This window comes from Candoia aspera, chromosome 6, assembly GCF_035149785.1.
Source record: "Candoia aspera isolate rCanAsp1 chromosome 6, rCanAsp1.hap2, whole genome shotgun sequence".
In the NCBI taxonomy this organism is placed as follows: Eukaryota; Metazoa; Chordata; class Lepidosauria; order Squamata; family Boidae; genus Candoia; species Candoia aspera.
The window spans coordinates 53,347,174-53,364,014 of record NC_086158.1 but is presented as its reverse complement, the minus strand read 5'-3'; the positions used below and the strand labels follow the sequence as shown (position 1 = coordinate 53,364,014).

Below are 16,841 nucleotides of genomic sequence, written 5' to 3'. Positions count from 1 at the left end.
CCTCAATTCCTATCCCTTCCTCCAAAAGAATTACCTCGGTCTCTGCGATCCAGATATTCGGCTGCCTCCAAAAGGCGCTGGATGTTGATCATCTCTACCCGCTCCATAGCCCTTGGGATGGATGAGGCCTCCTTCCACCGAAAAATAGTGAAGGAGGACTTTGCTGCCTTGCACCTCACACTATGGGTGAAATAGACCTTAGTTCTCTGACTTTTCCAAGAGAGAAAAAGAATAAGGTAGGAAACGAGTAACTTGGAGGAAGGGTGCCTCTTGTCCTGCTTCCACGAAGTTAATCAGTGAGGCAGAAAAATGAACTGAACAACTCCAGCAGTTACCCTGACTCATGGTCACATCCTACTTCAAAACATCTCTTTCCTTTACCTCTAGGTATTGACAGAGACCCTTCCCACAACTCCTAGTCCTGATTCTCTCCCCTTTGGTCTTGGCTATCCGTCTTCTTCCCCTTTAAATCGCTAGCACTGCGCCCGACCCCGCTTCATACCCTTTCCTCTGTGCCCCAAACATTTAATCTCTCCTCCAATCTAGCCCTGCATTCTGCCCCCTATTGCCCCTTTCCTCCGTAGCCCCACACCCTTCCTCTCCTCTATCTCGATGCTGTCCCTGCATCCATGGTCCAAGCCCTCTCTCCCAAAGATCTATCGCTTTCTCCGCCTTCTGCAGCAGATACTGTACGTCCCTGCCTCTTTCACAATTTGTTTACCTCCGCTTAGAAATCATGGGGGGGAGGGGACGCACATGAGACTTTCGGCCCCAATGCCATTTGGGAAATGTAGTTCTAGGCTTCCTCTCCCTCCCTGCAAGTGCGGCGCGTGTGCACGCTTGCATTGTGGGAAGCTTCATATCTTCACGTTACACATGCTGGCTGGACCGAAGAAAGCTTATAGCTCTCCGCTCGGTATGGTTACGGGAGCGGGTATAAGACGAGGAAATCCCTTCCTTGCTTACATAAAATAGTGGTCATGACGGTTTGTCCAGTAATAAAATAAACAGAATTCCAGGATTTATGGACAGCTTATCTTGTGCCTTCCCTTCTAAACAGTTTTAGGATTTGTTTCTGTGTTAAGCCTCATACCGTTAATTGCACATGACCACTCGGAAATAAGTTCCACAGATATCGATGTGAGTTACATCCATGTACTTTTGCACAGAATTTAAGTTGTAAAGTGAAAAAAAAGTTACCACAAAACTACATTTTACATCATAATGACCATAATAAATCCAGCCATTAAACAATCTGATGCACGTCTTGGACATACGTTCCACAGGAATTAGTGGGGCTTGCTACTAAATAAAATAGGTATTTTTGTAGTTCTTATTTCTTAAGTAGCAGGCAATGCTATTAAACTGTAGGAGGGTTGGACTGGATGGTGTCCTATTGTCCAAACACTGAGTTAGACCTCTTCAGAATCAGCAATGCCAATCTCAGTTTCTGGAGGCTTAATAATCCAAGAATATCTCAACCTAGAATGGTAAACTCGAACTGTTTGCATGGAAACTTCCAGTCTGAAGGCTCATTTGCTTTCTCTCAGATTAGGGGACTGAATGTACTCCTTCTTCAGCAAAGGATCGTTACCTTGTTGTGGTGCTGGAGCTTGAGCACCTCAATGATGCCATGACCTAAACCGTGAAGGGACACCCAAGACGGGAAGGTCATGACAGAGAGGTCAGACTAAACGCGATCCCTGGGGAAGGTAATGGCAACCCACCCCAGTATTCTTGCCGTGAAAACTAAATGGATCAGTACAACCAGAGACATGTCGGTATACCATCGGAAGATGAGACCCCCAGGTCGGAAGATGGTCAAAATGCTACTGGGGAGGAACAGAGGATGAGTTCAACTAGCCCCAGACATGATCACGCAGCTAACTCAAAGCCGAAAGGACGGCTAGCGGCCGATGGTGCTGGTGGTGAACGGCGAATCCGATGTTCTAAGGATCAGCACACCATTGGAACTTGGAATGTAAGATCTATGAGCCAGGGCAAATTGGATGTGGTTATTGGTGAGATGTCAAGATTAAAGATAGACATTTTGGGCATCAATGAACTGAAATGGACTGGAATGGGCCACTTCACATCAAATGACCACCAGATCTACTACTGTGGACAAGAGGACCACAGAAGAAACGGAGTAGCCTTCATAATTAATAGTAAAGTGGCTAAAGCAGCGCTTGGATACAATCCAAAAAACGATAGAATGATCTCAATTCAAATTCAGGGCAAGCCATCTAACATCACAGTGATCCAAATATATGCCCCAATCACAGATGCTGAAGAAGCTGAAGTAGTTCTATGAGGATCTGCAGCACCTACTGGACAACATGCCTAAAAGAGATGTTATTTTCATCACAGGAGACTGGAATGCTAAGGTGGGCAGTCAAATGACACCTGGAATTACAGGTAAGCATGGTCTGGGAGAACAAAACGAAGCAGGACATAGGCTGATAGAATTTTGCCAAGACAACTCACTCTGCATAACAAACACTCTCTTCCAACAACCTAAGAGATGGCTTTATACATGGACTTCACCAGATGGGCAACACCGAAATCAGATTGACTACATCCTTTGCAGCCAAAGGTGGTGGACATCTATACAGTCAGTAAAAACAAGACCTGGAGCTGACTGTAGTTCAGATCATGAACTCCTTCTTGCACAATTTAGGATCAGACTAAAGAGATTAGGGAAGACCCACAGATCAGCTAGATATGAGCTCACGAATATTCCTAAGGAATATACAGTGGACGTGAAGAATAGATTTAAGGGACTGGACTTAGTAGATTGGGTCCCGGAAGAACTATGGACAGAAGTTCGCAACATTGTTCAGGAGGCAGCAACAAAATACATCCCAAAGAAAGAGAAAACCAAGAAGCCAAAATGGCTGTCTGCTGAGACACTAGAAGTAGCCCAAGAAAGAAGGAAAGCAAAAGGCAACAGTGATAGGGGGAGATATGCCCAATTAAATGCAAAATTCCAGAGGTTAGCCAGAAGAGATAAGGAATTATTTTTAAACAAGCAATGCGCGGAAGTGGAAGAAGACAATAGAATAGGAAGGACAAGAGACCTCTTCCAGAAAATTAGAAACATCGGAGGTAAATTCCAGGCCAAAATGGGTATGATCAAAAACAAAGATGGCAAGGACCTAACAGAAGAAGAAGAGATCAAGAAAAGGTGGCAAGAATATACAGAAGACCTGTATAGGAAGGATAACAGTATCGGGGATAGCTTTGACGGTGTGGTCAGTGAGCTAGAGCCAGACATCCTGAAGAGTGAGGTTGAATGGGCCTTAAGAAGCATTGCTAATAACAAGGCAGCAGGAGACGACAGCATCCCAGCTGAACTGTTCAAAATCTTGCAAGATGATGCAGTCAAGGTAATGCATGCTATATGCCAGCAAATTTGGAAAACACAAGAATGGCCATCAGATTGGAAAATCAACTTATATCTCCATACCAAAAAAGGGAAACATTAAAGAACATTCAAACTATCGAACAGTGGCACTCATTTCACATGCCAGTAAGGTAATGCTCAAGATCCTGCAAGGTAGACTTCAGCAATTCATGGAGCGAGAATTGCCAGATGTACAAGCTGGGTTTAGAAAAGGCAGAGGAACTAGGGACCAAATTGACAATATCCGATGGATAATGGAAAAGGCCAGGGAGTTTCAGAAAAACATCTATTTCTGTTTTATTGACTATTCTAAAGCCTCTGACTGTGGACCATAACGAATTGTGGCAAGTTCTTAGTGGTATGGGGATACCAAGTCATCTTGTCTGCCTCCTGAAGAATCTGTATAACAACCAAGTAGCAACAGTAACAACAGACCACGGAACAACGGACTGGAAAAGGAGTATGGCAGGGCTGTATACTCTCACCCTACCTATTCAACTTGTATGCAGAACACATCATGTGACAAGCTGGGCTTGAGGAATCCAAGGCTGGAGTTAAAATCGCTGGAAGAAACATTAACAATCTCAGATATGCAGATGATACCACTTTGATGGCTGAAAGCGAAGAGGAACTGAGGAGCCTTATGATGAAGGTGAAAGAAGAAAGTGCAAAAGCTGGCTTGCAGCTAAACCTCAAAAAAACCAAGGTTATGGCAACCAGCTATTGATAACTGGCAAATAGAGGGAGAAAATGTAGAAGCAGTGAAAGACTTTGTATTTCTAGGTGCGAAGATTACTGCAGATGCTGACTGCAGTCAGGAAATCAGAAGACGCTTAATCCTTGGGAGAAGAGCAATGACAAATCTCGATAAAATAGTTAAGAGCAGAGACATCACACTGACAACAAAGGTCCGCACAGTTAAAGCAATGGTGTTCCCCGTAGTAACATATGGCTGCGAGAGCTGGACCATAAGGAAGGCTGAGAGAAGGAAGATCGATGCTTTTGAACTGTGGTGTTGGAGGAAAATTCTGAGAGTGCCTTGGACTGCAAGAAGATCAAACCAGCCCATCCTCCAGGAAATTAAGCCAGACTGCTCACTTGAGGGAATGATATTCAAGGCAAAACTGAAATACTTTGGCCACATAATGAGAAGACAGGACACCCTGGAGAAGATGCTGATGCTAGGGAGAGTGGAAGGCAAAAGGAAGAGGGGCCGACCAAGGGCAAGATGGAGAGATGATATTCTAGTGGTGATAGATTCGTCCCTGGGGGAGCTGGGGGTGTTGACGACCGACAGGAAGCTCTGGTGTGGGCTGGTCCATGAAGTCACGAAGAGTTGGAAGCGACTAAACGAATAAACAACATGTACTCCTTGCTGTTTGTTACTTCTGATTGCGTTCTTCTACTTATTAAACTATTTAAGTTTTAATTAATGGAATAAGATCAGTAGTAATTTACTAGGTGACAGAAAAATTGCATTAGAGAGGACAAGCACCCCTCCAAAATGGGTTCTACATGCCTATCATTGTTATACCTCTGCAATTATTTCAAGAGACTTTTTAAATACAATTTATAATCAAATCATCTTTTAGCGATTAAAATAAGCCTACAACATATTTGCTTGAAATTTAATTCCATCAAATTTAACTAAAATTATGTATTGGATGGGAATGTTAATATGAAATATGGTTACTTCAAATCAAATCATATCAAATCTTTATTACGGTCATAGATCAGCATAAATGGTTACTTTTGTTTTAGAGTCCTAATTTGGGATTAAGCCTATCTCTAAAATCTGTATTTCCTTTCCCCAAAATAACCCTTGAGTAATATACTGCAGTAAACAAGAAGAATGAACAGGCTGTGTGAAATAATTAATATAAATCTAATAAAATAGTAGCAAACTAAGCTTTTGGGAAAAACAGGCATACCTTTTGGTCTTAAAAACAAATGATAATACATGAATATCCTTCAAATCTACTAATAGAATCATATCTTAATTAAGAAAAAAATCAGAAGCTACAAAGAAATAAATGTATTCCTAAGTATATGAAAGCTAGGCAAACTGAATGTTAACTGAAACACAAACAAATTTAAAAAGTTGGAAGATGATGATGTGCAAACTGGCCAGGATGAAAAGCTGAATTATGCAGTTTGCAATAGTTTATATCAGAATAGAGAAAGTATTTTGCAGATGCCAAATAAACAAAGCCCCGTGTTCAGTTTTCCCTAAGCAAGAAAACTGTGTGCATCTTATATTGTTTCAACAACAATCATGGTAAAGAAGCCTAATTTTTCATTCTTGAAATTTATAAGTAAACATGCATCCATACTACAGTTGTGTCCATTTTGAAAATAATTCAGAAGTGCTTCAGACTTGCATATGTGCATCATAGCAGCTATGCCTATGAAGGCATTCTGACTTTTTTCAGATTTCCATAGGACCCTTTAAAAGGGGCTACTGATTAAAGGAATCCACTCATTAACATTAATATAATTCTTAAAACAGTGGTGCCTTTTTCAGGTTTGTCTCAAAGCCAGAAAAAACCTGGGGTACTTTAATGAATAGCAGAGAGGTAATATATAGCATTTGTTTAAGATCCAAAGCACTTCTTGCTAATAATTTTCAAAGTATGCACATCTCTAAGTAGATATAAAAGCCAGATTGGGCTAGTGGTTAAAGGCACTGAGTTAGAAACTGCGAAGCCATGACTTCTAGTCCTGCCTTAGGCATGAAGTCAGCTGGGTGACGGGCAAGTCACTCTCTATCAGCCCTTGGAAAAAGGCAATGGCAAACCACTTCCAAAAATGTTGCCAAGAAAACTGCAGGGACTTGTGGTCACCAGGGGTTAAGACTGACTCAAAGGTACATTCATATCTATTTCCAGAACTAATTGTGAGATAGAACCCTAAGTAAACAGAATGTGATTATTTTTATACAATATTTGCAGATCTGAACATTAGTTTTATGAGGTTCAATAAAGCTGGTTCTAGATGGAGTTTTTACACAATCATTCAGCCTTATTCACTGACTTGTAAAAAGGATCCAGAGGCACACTCCACTTAATCTGACTTTTCCCATCAACTTCTCCATTGTTTTTCTTTCCAAAGTACAGTAGTTCAGTTTTTAAAAAGATGAAGTTGTTACATGGTAGCTTTTGATTGATAGTGCTAGTAGCTCTGTCTGGAAGCACCTTATGCATAAAGTCAATAGAAGCCAAATTAAGTCATATTACTTAGTGGTTTAAAGATTTCTCCATAGGCAAGTCCAATCATGATGTGGTAGATCATCTAGTTCTAGGATTTCAGACTAATACATAAGGGATTTGCTGTATAAATCATAAAACGTTTGTGAAATAGGATGACATTGTAACTCTTAAATATTAGTCTGTACATGGCTGCTATTGAGGTTTATGGCTATCATAGTTCCAGAACTGGTCAGACCACATGGTATTCATTCTTAATTATCTGAATAATTCTTATTTAAGGTAGCAGCAGCAAGTTTATTATTTTTTTTTGCCTCCTAGCACTTCAGTATCTTACTTTATAAGAATAAATATTCCCACAGGGCTTTCAGTCCAAAGGATGTGGGTCCAAATTACATGGGTCTAACCTGATGGATAGCATTTGATAGATGTTGGTTGGAGAGAATAAGAATTGTAGTGCAACAGATCTAGAAGGCAATTGACCTGGGAAAGGTCATTCTACTGTGAATCTCATTTCATTAGGGCTCAAGAACAGCAGTGACAATCCAAGTAGCAAGAAGAGTCACCTATTCTTTTTTACTTCCAACCCCCCAAAAAACCTTACCACTCCTCAGTCCCAACAATTCTGGGAAACTATTTTTGTTATACTTGGTCTGATATAACAATAAGGCATGGTGGTAAACCAACGGGTTCATTTATATTGTAATCCTATGCATGTCTACTTAATAGTAAGGCTAAATTCAGTGAGATTACCCGGACAGATCTAGACTTCAAAAAGCCAGACAGCTCCTAGATGGCAGCAAAGAGGTACATAAAACTCTTTAGTGTAATCTAGTGTCATCCAGACCTGCTACTTCATAACCCATCTGGTAGATCTAAATTAACTCTCAGGTCACTTGTTTATACAACTGTAGCTTGTGTTGATCCATAGCTTCTCTGAACAAGCAGTTCAAGAGCCTGGGGAAGTCTTGGGAAAGTTCTTTAATGGACCTGCCAAAGATCCTCTGTTAGTGGCAGCATAAAGAGCATTCTCGCTCCTGAAGCTCTTACAGGTTTATAGGGTTAGCATGAGAAAGCAATATTTCACTTCCAAATTCAGTAATAATTACTATCAAACATCATTTTAACTAATACTTTTCCCTTTGGGTACTTCACCCACATTTATGTTCCTTGGTGATACTCAGCAACATTACTTGGCAGGCTGCTGGGATTATAGAAAAGAAAGAGAAGATAAAATATAAAGTATAATTCTAAAAACAATGTACTTACTACCAATGATTACCATGGATAGATAGGACCATGTATGAAGTAATCAAATATTTTTATTTGAGAAACAAAATAGTTAGAGGAATGGTTCACAGCCTTGCAAGCATCAAGTTTATTCCATACTAGATGCAGTCTAAGAATGGCATACAACTTCCAGTAGCTCAATAATTTTGCTCCTGCCAGCTCTGCCTTCTTTTCCAGTGAATCAGACATATTCTTGATTTTCTGAAAGACCTTCATTTAGCTGCCTGCTTTAAACAGGTTTGCCAGCTATTATACAGAAAAGCAAATCAATTCTCGTCTTCATCCAAATGTCATATATCTTATATTACATTTAAAATAATATATTTATATCTATTATTACCATCTCATTTCTGAGCTTTTAGGCTACACTGCAATCAACTTTAAGAAAAATTGCAAGATTTTAGCCTATGAATTAAGAGGAAGTGATTGTGGGAAGAGAAGCTAAACTGTGATCATCTATTTTATTTCAACAGTATCAAAGCATATATAAGCAATAAATACGTCAACTAAATGTTAATTCTTTTCCTGATGCATTAGTGATAATAGCACATTTCCTTGCTACTTATTCAGATTCTAAAACTCAAAAGTCTACAAGCAAGAGCATCTCTGTTTATTCCAAAGGCTGTTGCTGTTGTTATTTTCTGTATAAATAGCAAGTTCTCTATCCTTAGTTATCAGTGGAATATGAAAAAAACAAGTAATGCTACCTTTCATTGCTAGCATTGTAATCTCAGCCACAAATTATTTTGCTATCCCTTTGGGACAATCTCTTTATTAGTGAAATGCTTCTACTTGAAGATAAACAATGCTATTCTTTGTACTAACCTCCAAGCTGTATAAAAATTGCTAGCAGACCAGAAGGAATTTGATGGCAGCAAACTGAGTAACATTAAAACAGCCCTGTTTTCTCCAGTAAAGTTGAGTCTACACAATGCACTTTCATAAAAATGAAAAACAGTCATGAAGTTATTTATAACAGTTTTTATGTCAACTTCCAAGAAATCCGCAGGGAAGATCAACAGCATCAAAATGGTGACAGCCTGGACAGAACAACTGAATCCTCGCCTCATTTTCATGTGCTCACTGGATACATGTAAAGAAGGGGAGGGGCTTTGATCATCTGGTCTTGGCTACCACTTTGATGTTGTTGACCCCCTGTGGACACCCCTGCCAGTAGCTGAGCACTCTTCATAAAGTATCCTTTGCAGCTGTTTCCTCAGAGCCATGACACCTGTCATGCTAAAAATTATATTCATGTGGCAGATTTCTACATGAAGTGAATATGGCTGTGCAGCATTTCAGGTTCTAAGACCAAAAAAAGAAAAGAAAAATCCAACAACCTTCAGAGCATGCAGGAATTCCCACATAGAACCTCTGCAACTTTTTAAATCAAATGTGTATTTTCCCAGGATTGCGAGGCTATCTTCCACAGCTGCAGCATGATCCTGGGGCAGGAGTTGAAAGAATTACAGACAGATGCTTTGTGCATACCTACACACTCTGAACACTTTATGTCTTCAATTCCAAAGCATTGCACAGCCATATTGACAAGTTTTTATATCGTCACTGGTTTGAGATGGGCAGCTATACAAATTGAATGAACAAATAAATAAATAATTAGCAATTTTACCCATTTCTTAAGTATTTGTTAAAGGGATGATTATAGTTGTTTTTGGTTTTGTCCATCTGTAGTTATTAATGGAAAGTGTTTCCACAGCAGAAATTTAACACGGATTTGCTATTTCATTCCTTCCCTTTTTGTGGGGCATTCGCTTGGCATTGTCACCTAATTATTGTTACCCTGTGTTTAGTTCTGTCTTCTCTCAGACTTCAAAAAGGACAACTTTTAAAAAGAGAAGTCATTCAGTTTCACAGCTACAAATGCCTCCTGCTACAAAGTGAGATTCTGACTTCAACAATCATGTAAAAAATTTTTTTAGCACACTTTAACACTTATTATAAAACTTGTGGGTGCTACCTCATCACCCCATTTTGAAAAATCAATCTTTAAGCAGAACTCACACAATTTTCATTTATATATTTTAATGGAAGAGCTGAGTAGCACTTACAAAACCATGTTTTAAAGCTTTCATATTTTACAAGCCACTTTAATTGCAGGAGTGGAATTCAAAATTTAACAGTAGTGCATTATGCTGTTTCATTACACACATGCACACTTTAATATATAAAAATATTTTCTTACTAATGAATTTATCAGTATACAAACAGAAAAAGTACAATATTCTCAATGGTATGGAAAGTCAATTGCAGTATTAATGTCAATATAAAATAGGCAACTGTAGGCCTGTAGTATCATATTATAAAGTTTGTGAAATCATCTGCTGCATTATTTTCAGTCAGTCTTTCCCAATCTGCTGCCTTCCAGAGCAACTGAAAATTCAACTCCTAAAATTCACCAATCAACTGTGGATATCCCAAAATTTGAAGTATAGCCCTGGTGCATCATGTACACAGTTGCAGTAGCCTCTCATGTCACATATTTAAAAATCACTGTCAAAATCAGGTTATCATCTTCATAACCTCCCAAATGAGCAATTAAAGGCTTTTATAGCTTTGGACATATTGATTAGCAAAGTCTGGAGAAAATAATTATTCTTGCCCAGATCCTATGTAACAAAACATTTTTTGCATGAGTAAATTGTTCCATAATTAATAAAAGGACATTTTTCCTGATTTCTACTGTAGCCAAAACACCTTTTTTTCTTTGTTAGATATAGGAACCTCACTCACTGGTCCCTTTGGATGTACAAGCATAGAAGCTCTTATACAAACTAAAGTTGTAGTAAATAGAACTATATTGCAAATAAAATTGCCTTATTTTTAAAACACACACAGAAGAAAAAAGTTGGCATTTAATCTAAAATACAATTTTAATCTGCACAACTGTTTAATATTAAACTGGTTGCCAAATGGATTTATGAAGCTGTGATTATGGTTGCAATTGTTACAGTTGGGATTCATAAATGCAAATATTGCCCTCCAGCAGTTGTCTGCAGCATAGGGATGACATATGGGGCATGGGAATCAAAAAATTAAAGACGCCACTAGTATCCTACTCTAGTCTGAGGGACAGTGATATCAGGAAAATGAGAATGATGTTTAAACAATTTTATGTATTTTGCCAAGTGCAACATGTCATGATTTTAAAAGTAAAGGCAAGCTTTAAGCTTAGGTGCTTGAAAGCAAGTAGCAGAATAGCTACTGATACTGTTTTTTCCCCCTCTTTTCTTTTTGCACACAATTTTGCTCAACTTTCTAGTACAATGGAAGGTTTTGCTGTCTGTTGAGATGTAATACCCAACAAACAGCTGCATGCGAGGTAATCCAGTTTACACTCAAGCAAACAGTGAGCAGCATAAAGAAGCTGCAGGTTTCTCTTAAACTCCAGGTCGACCCTCTTTTCGTTCCATATAGGAAAACGACAAATGTGCAGCTGGTAAGCAAGAGGCGACTGTAAGTCAGCCTGTCCTTTCCACACCAGGAGTTACAGTAATGCGCTCGACTCATAAGCCTTTGAGACTGCACTAAATTAAAAACAAACTGCGATGTAAGACTGCAAACATCCTGGAAACTTTTATTCTTTATGGCACCATATTCATTTCTGATAATAAAGCTTGAAGGATATAAACCCTGCTTAACGAAAAGTAAATACAGACGGAAAAAACAACACCCCCCCACCTTTCAAACATAAATAATTATACTCAACAAAGCACAAATGTCTCTCCTTGTATGTGCATAAACACTTATCAGCCTAAGTGAAAGACTGAACTACTCTTAATCCCTTGTTTTGCAGTCTCGTACGAATCTGCCACTGCCCATAATACTGCACAAGCAGGAAAGGACCGGAATTCGTGACACCCGTTCAGGCCCTTATTGTTACTGCGAATCTTCAACTTGGAAAAGCTATGCGCGCCAGAGAGGACTCTGTAGCTTTAAGCCTGAAACTATGACATCATCTGACCACAACTCCCAACAAGAACACTCCGCTTGGTTTCCAGACTCCTCCCATTGATCTTCAGGCTCAGCAACGCGTGACATCATAGGGATAAGGGGGCGCCTCATTGGTGAAGTGGCCTGAAATAACCACGCCCCCGAGTTAGAGTAGAGCCAATGGAAAGAGAGGAGTTTGTCTCCATGTGGAAACCATGTGGTTCTAAGAAGGAGGAGGAGCTGAGACTGATTATACTGTAAGCTAGCCAGGCGGATCAGAGTGCAGTGGAGGCAGAGTCGTATGTTTTTGCCTTGGTGAAACTTTAAGAAGGATGTGGGGGTTGGGACTTCGAGAGGCTGTTAAAATGTGCATGCCTTGTTTACGTTTTTAAAAAGATTTGTACTGGCCGTTCCCACGGAAAAAAAAAAAAAGTTTTACGGAAAATTCAAACGCGTGGGTTGCCCTCAACCTAAGTCACTGCAACTGTTTGAAATGCATAGATGTGGAACAAGATAAACTACTGTCAGCCTGCTGGTTTGTAAAACGTGCAAAATCCGGAAGTTTTGTTCCTCCAAGGGGAGGGAAGCCAGCGTTACTTTGGGACGTGGGGATTAAAGTAAACACGCTGGCAGCCCAACAGGGTTGCAGACGGTGTTTTCCATCCAGATGTTATTGCTGAAACCACGACAAGGCATTTCCTCACTCCCATTTTATTGAAACGACTTGGAGAGCATCCGAAATGATGACATTGGTGTTGTTCATCAAGATCTAGATTTCTAAAGGCCTTTCTGTAGGGGACACCTAGCAAATTCAGATGAAGTAGGCGGCTACGGAAGAGACCAGTGTCTTGGAATTCTGATTTTTAAAAACTTAACACCTCAAGTAACAAACATATTTTCTTGAAAACAATTACTACTGAGTTCGCCTATCATCCGCCCCGCAACCCGTGTTAGTTTTGTGGCTTTGACTTGGCTTGAAGTGAGGAATCGCGAACGCTGTGCGCACGTTTCTTTTTCTTTGTTTTCTGCAGGAGCAAAACGGGGCAGCTTGGGGAAGTCAGAAGAAGGAGAAAACGCCTGAAGACTTAACTAAGCCCCTTGGTGGGGAGAGGGATGCTTTTGTGCACGCCTGGCTTCGGGGAGCGGCGAAAACAACGGAGGCAAAGCTGACCTAGTTCTATCCGCACCATCTCCAGTTCTAATGAAATGAGATGGTCGGTATAAACTGATTAGTCCCACTTTGGCCGAGTTGCTAGAGAAGGACTACCCGGCGCCCCCCCCCCGCCCCCCCCCCGCTTGGCTACCTGGCTAGTTCGCTCTTTGCCTACGTGACTTCCCGGGGAGGGGAGGGGAGGGGAGGGGGGGGCGGACGGATACCTCCATTAACTTGGCAGCCAGTCTTCCTTGAGTGATCGCGTTGCGCGGAAGCCAAGGCCCTGCACCTCAATCCTAAAAGTCAGGGCGACGTAGAAAGAAGTGGATTGATCAGAAAGCGAAAGACGCTGTTTAAAAATACTCCCATTGATGACAGCGAGCTTGTTGGCCATCGCAAAACTGGAGGGAGGGGAGAGGCTTTGTGAAGTCTTCGCACTACCCCGTCCTCCCGGAAACAATACCCACATACCCACTTATTCATGAAAAATATGGGGAAGAGCAAGGGGAGAGAGAAAGAGGGCGATCAACAAAGGCTAAGCTAGTTGGACTGCAATGGAAATTTACACTCCGGGGAGGGGGTGACAGTAGGGGGAGACCCATATTTGTAGGGCCGATTTTGTTCACTGAGGCAAAGCATCGCACATGGGGGGGGGGGGAGAGCACATACAAATAAACTCAAAGCCAGAGGAGAGTTAGGTTCTCCCCTTCCCCCCCTCGCTCCCCACTGCAGGGGTTGACGCGATGCAACGCTTTCTTTATTTTTCTTCCTCCTGACCTTCGCGGTTGTTAAACTAGATGAAACACCAGCCCTGCTGGTTAAAATTGTTCCTGGCTTGTTATTGTTCTATCCGGGAGGCTGCTCAAAAGACGCTGCAAACGAGCGATTCTCTATGGATTATTCTTTTTCGCTGACGGCAACATTAGCTATGAGGGGGAGGGGTGTCGGGGAAATCCTTTTCCACAAGGAGGAAATATGTCTCTCTCTGTATTTATTTTTATTTCCCCTTTTGTTCCTTTCACATAATATTCGGCTAGGTTTTCTTTAAGGAGGAGAGAATCATGATCTCTTGGGTTTGCGGGGGGGGGGGGGGGGGCGAAGGAAGCAAGAGTTGAAAATGATAAGCTTTTTTCCCCCATTCCTCCTAAAAACATGAAAGTGTTTTCTGCTTGTCTACCAAGACTATCATAAAGTTTGCTTTGCATGGTCTCCCCTCCCCCATCTCCTAGTTTGGTCAGTTTTCATCTCCCCCCCCCCCTTCTGCTTTTGACACATTAAGAGCCTTTTATGGGGACATGACACTTCACAAACACACACACACACACAAATCAAAATGTACCTCTAATATGACAGCATTGTTCTGGATCATTTTATAACTAATGTGGTGGGTATGTTTTTGTTTCATTTTTAAGAAAACAACAAAAACAAACTAAGATTATTTTCTAATGAAATCCCCTGGCACACACACAAATTCCACTAGAGCTAGGATAGGGTTGTAAGATTGAAACAAACAGTCTCATCTGGCAGGTTCAGCTCTAGTCTGTCTTGTTGCATCTTCATAAACATTTTCTTTATTTTCTGTTGTCGTACATGCCTAGCTTTTAATATATGTTTGCGTGTAAAGAAGCAGCAGAAGGAGCCAATGAAAATCAAAACTCCACTTACTTTTGTTTTCTTTCTCGATTTTTTCCAGGTAGCTGGCTGCTTCCAGCAAAATCTGCACATTCTGTAGGAAAGTGTTGATCTTCTCCATGGAGTCCTCACTGCTGGTGTTGAAAATGTCACTGAACGGGCACCTGGACGTATCATCTATCACTGGCAGTTGCTGCTGCTGCCCTAGAACAGCTTCCCCAGCATCACCTTCACATTTGAATTCTTTCCTTGGCCTGCCACGTTTCCCCATTGCTTCTGCAAATGGAAACTTTGAAATGTTTAAAGCCCTTTTGGCTGACTTTCCACCTCTTGTTGCAGTTTGTGTGTATGTGTATGAATGTCTAAGCGAGATTGAATGAATCAAGAGACCTCTTGATTCAAAGACTCCGCGCAGGTCCTAATGCTAGTATCTTCCTATGTACATTTTTTTTAAAGTGGCAATGGAAGAGTCTGGTTTACTTACAGTACAGTACTGAGTATAGTATATATGTCACTTTCAAAAGCACAAGAAACAAGGGGAGGGGAAGCAAGCCCAATTGGAATGAAATCCATAGAATTACAGTTGCTCTACCACAGAATTAGAGTTATGTGAGAAAAGCCAAATAGTTCCCTACTCTGAAGGAGGTTAGAGCTTGCTTCAAAATCAGTCAATCGGGTAAAAAGAAAAGGGAATGTAGCGTAAGAAGAAACTACTCTAAGTCAAATGCCCATAAATCTTGATCACAGTTGAGAAAGAAAAAGCTGAAAACTGAAAAAGACTAGATTATAATTTTCGTCCCACCCCCCACATTTTGAATGAATAATTACTTCAACAGCATGTGCATTTTTTTGAAAAGATAAACACTATATTTCAAATGCCATTTGTATCTGATTAACATCTTATGACTATTGTTGTGAATGTAGCCTACCTGTCATCCCCTCATGCTGGACAGTAAATCCACATCCTCATGAGGAAGAACAGTCCCTCCTGCCAGACTGAGAATTCACATACCCTTGAATGAGGCATGGCTCTTGAACACATACAGAGTCATACTACCTCAGCCCCTCTCTCTGCTGGGGGCAGAAAAGAGAATAACTCAATGGTCTGAGGAACAGTGGAACTATCATGGTTACCCATAGCCACAGATTAGCTGGGAATCTCCAAAATACTGGAAAAGTCCAGGAAAAGAAGCAGAGGAGTTTTTGCTTCAAAAACGGATATTTCTGTAGAAATAAGTAAACCATTTAGTCTGGAATTTGCATTCATTTTTTAAAAATTCTGTTTTCTATATTGTGCCAACTCTTATCATCTAATGTTCTTATTTCTCTGTACAAGTTAGATATGTTAACTGCATCCTTCTATCTCAGTTATACACAGCAAAATATACCTGGTAATTGGTATTTCACACTTTTGCCTTAAAGAAGTGCTTTTCTGTCTAGAAAAAAAATGTTTGAGATGAGTAGAATATCAATTACAACAACAGTAGACAAGCTTCAAATATGACTTTCAGTTTATATCCTGCAAACTTTTTGCCTAGAAATTTTAGCCAAGTGTTGTCTCATTACAGGACATGCATCTGTGATTGGATTCATGCATTGTGTGAAGCACAGTTTACTTAACCGTAGTTTACTGGATAAGCCACAATGGGCTGGATTCACACAATGCACTAAATCATAAGCTATGATACCTTAGTTCACAAACTAAACTAAAAAGAAATAAGCATATGATTTTGTACAAAATGGAATCTACATTAAATGACTACATTTAAGCATGTGACTGTCATGAGTAAGGATGGCGAGCAGGGGTCTCCCTTCCAGACTGTTAAGCGCATGCGTAGCACTGAGGAATTGGTGAGCCATTCCAAGAGGCACAGATTGGGACTGCCTTAACCTGCAGGGTTTATATGGCTGGGTTTTCCCACGTTCAGTTTGTTAGGATTACTGTTATGTATTAGCAATAAAACATTAGAGACCAGTTCCCTGTCTCAGAGTGTTTCCTGGGAGTCAGGACAGTGACCCAAAGCTGTGAATGCTAGGCCTTACAAGTTGAGGCACCTGAGGGACACCCCAAAGTTGATAGCATTCCTAACATTTCTTTTTGCTGGTCATGATGGCTGGGCTGCTAATAGGCTTTTTTTTGACAGGACCTCTGGGTTCCCATCTCTGCTTTCACATTCAGGTGGAAGGAAGCAGAATCATCCTG

At 40.6% G+C, this 16,841-nt stretch overlaps 1 protein-coding gene across 3 annotated transcripts in view; it reads right to left on the bottom strand.

Annotated features, from left to right (window-relative positions):
• MXI1 (MAX interactor 1, dimerization protein) overlaps positions 1–15,008 on the bottom strand; it is an 80,707-nt gene extending 65,699 nt beyond the window's left edge. For 2 of the 3 annotated variants that reach the window (XM_063307131.1, XM_063307132.1), the window contains exon 1: positions 14,672–15,008. In XM_063307131.1, coding sequence (XP_063163201.1) covers positions 14,672–14,909 — 238 coding nt within the window. In that variant the 5' untranslated portion in view covers positions 14,910–15,008. Of the gene's footprint in view, positions 1–34; positions 181–592; positions 732–14,671 lie in introns of those variants that run through there. The other variant, XM_063307133.1, reaches the window with a different exon arrangement.
• Between the last annotated feature and the right edge of the window lie 1,833 nt (positions 15,009–16,841).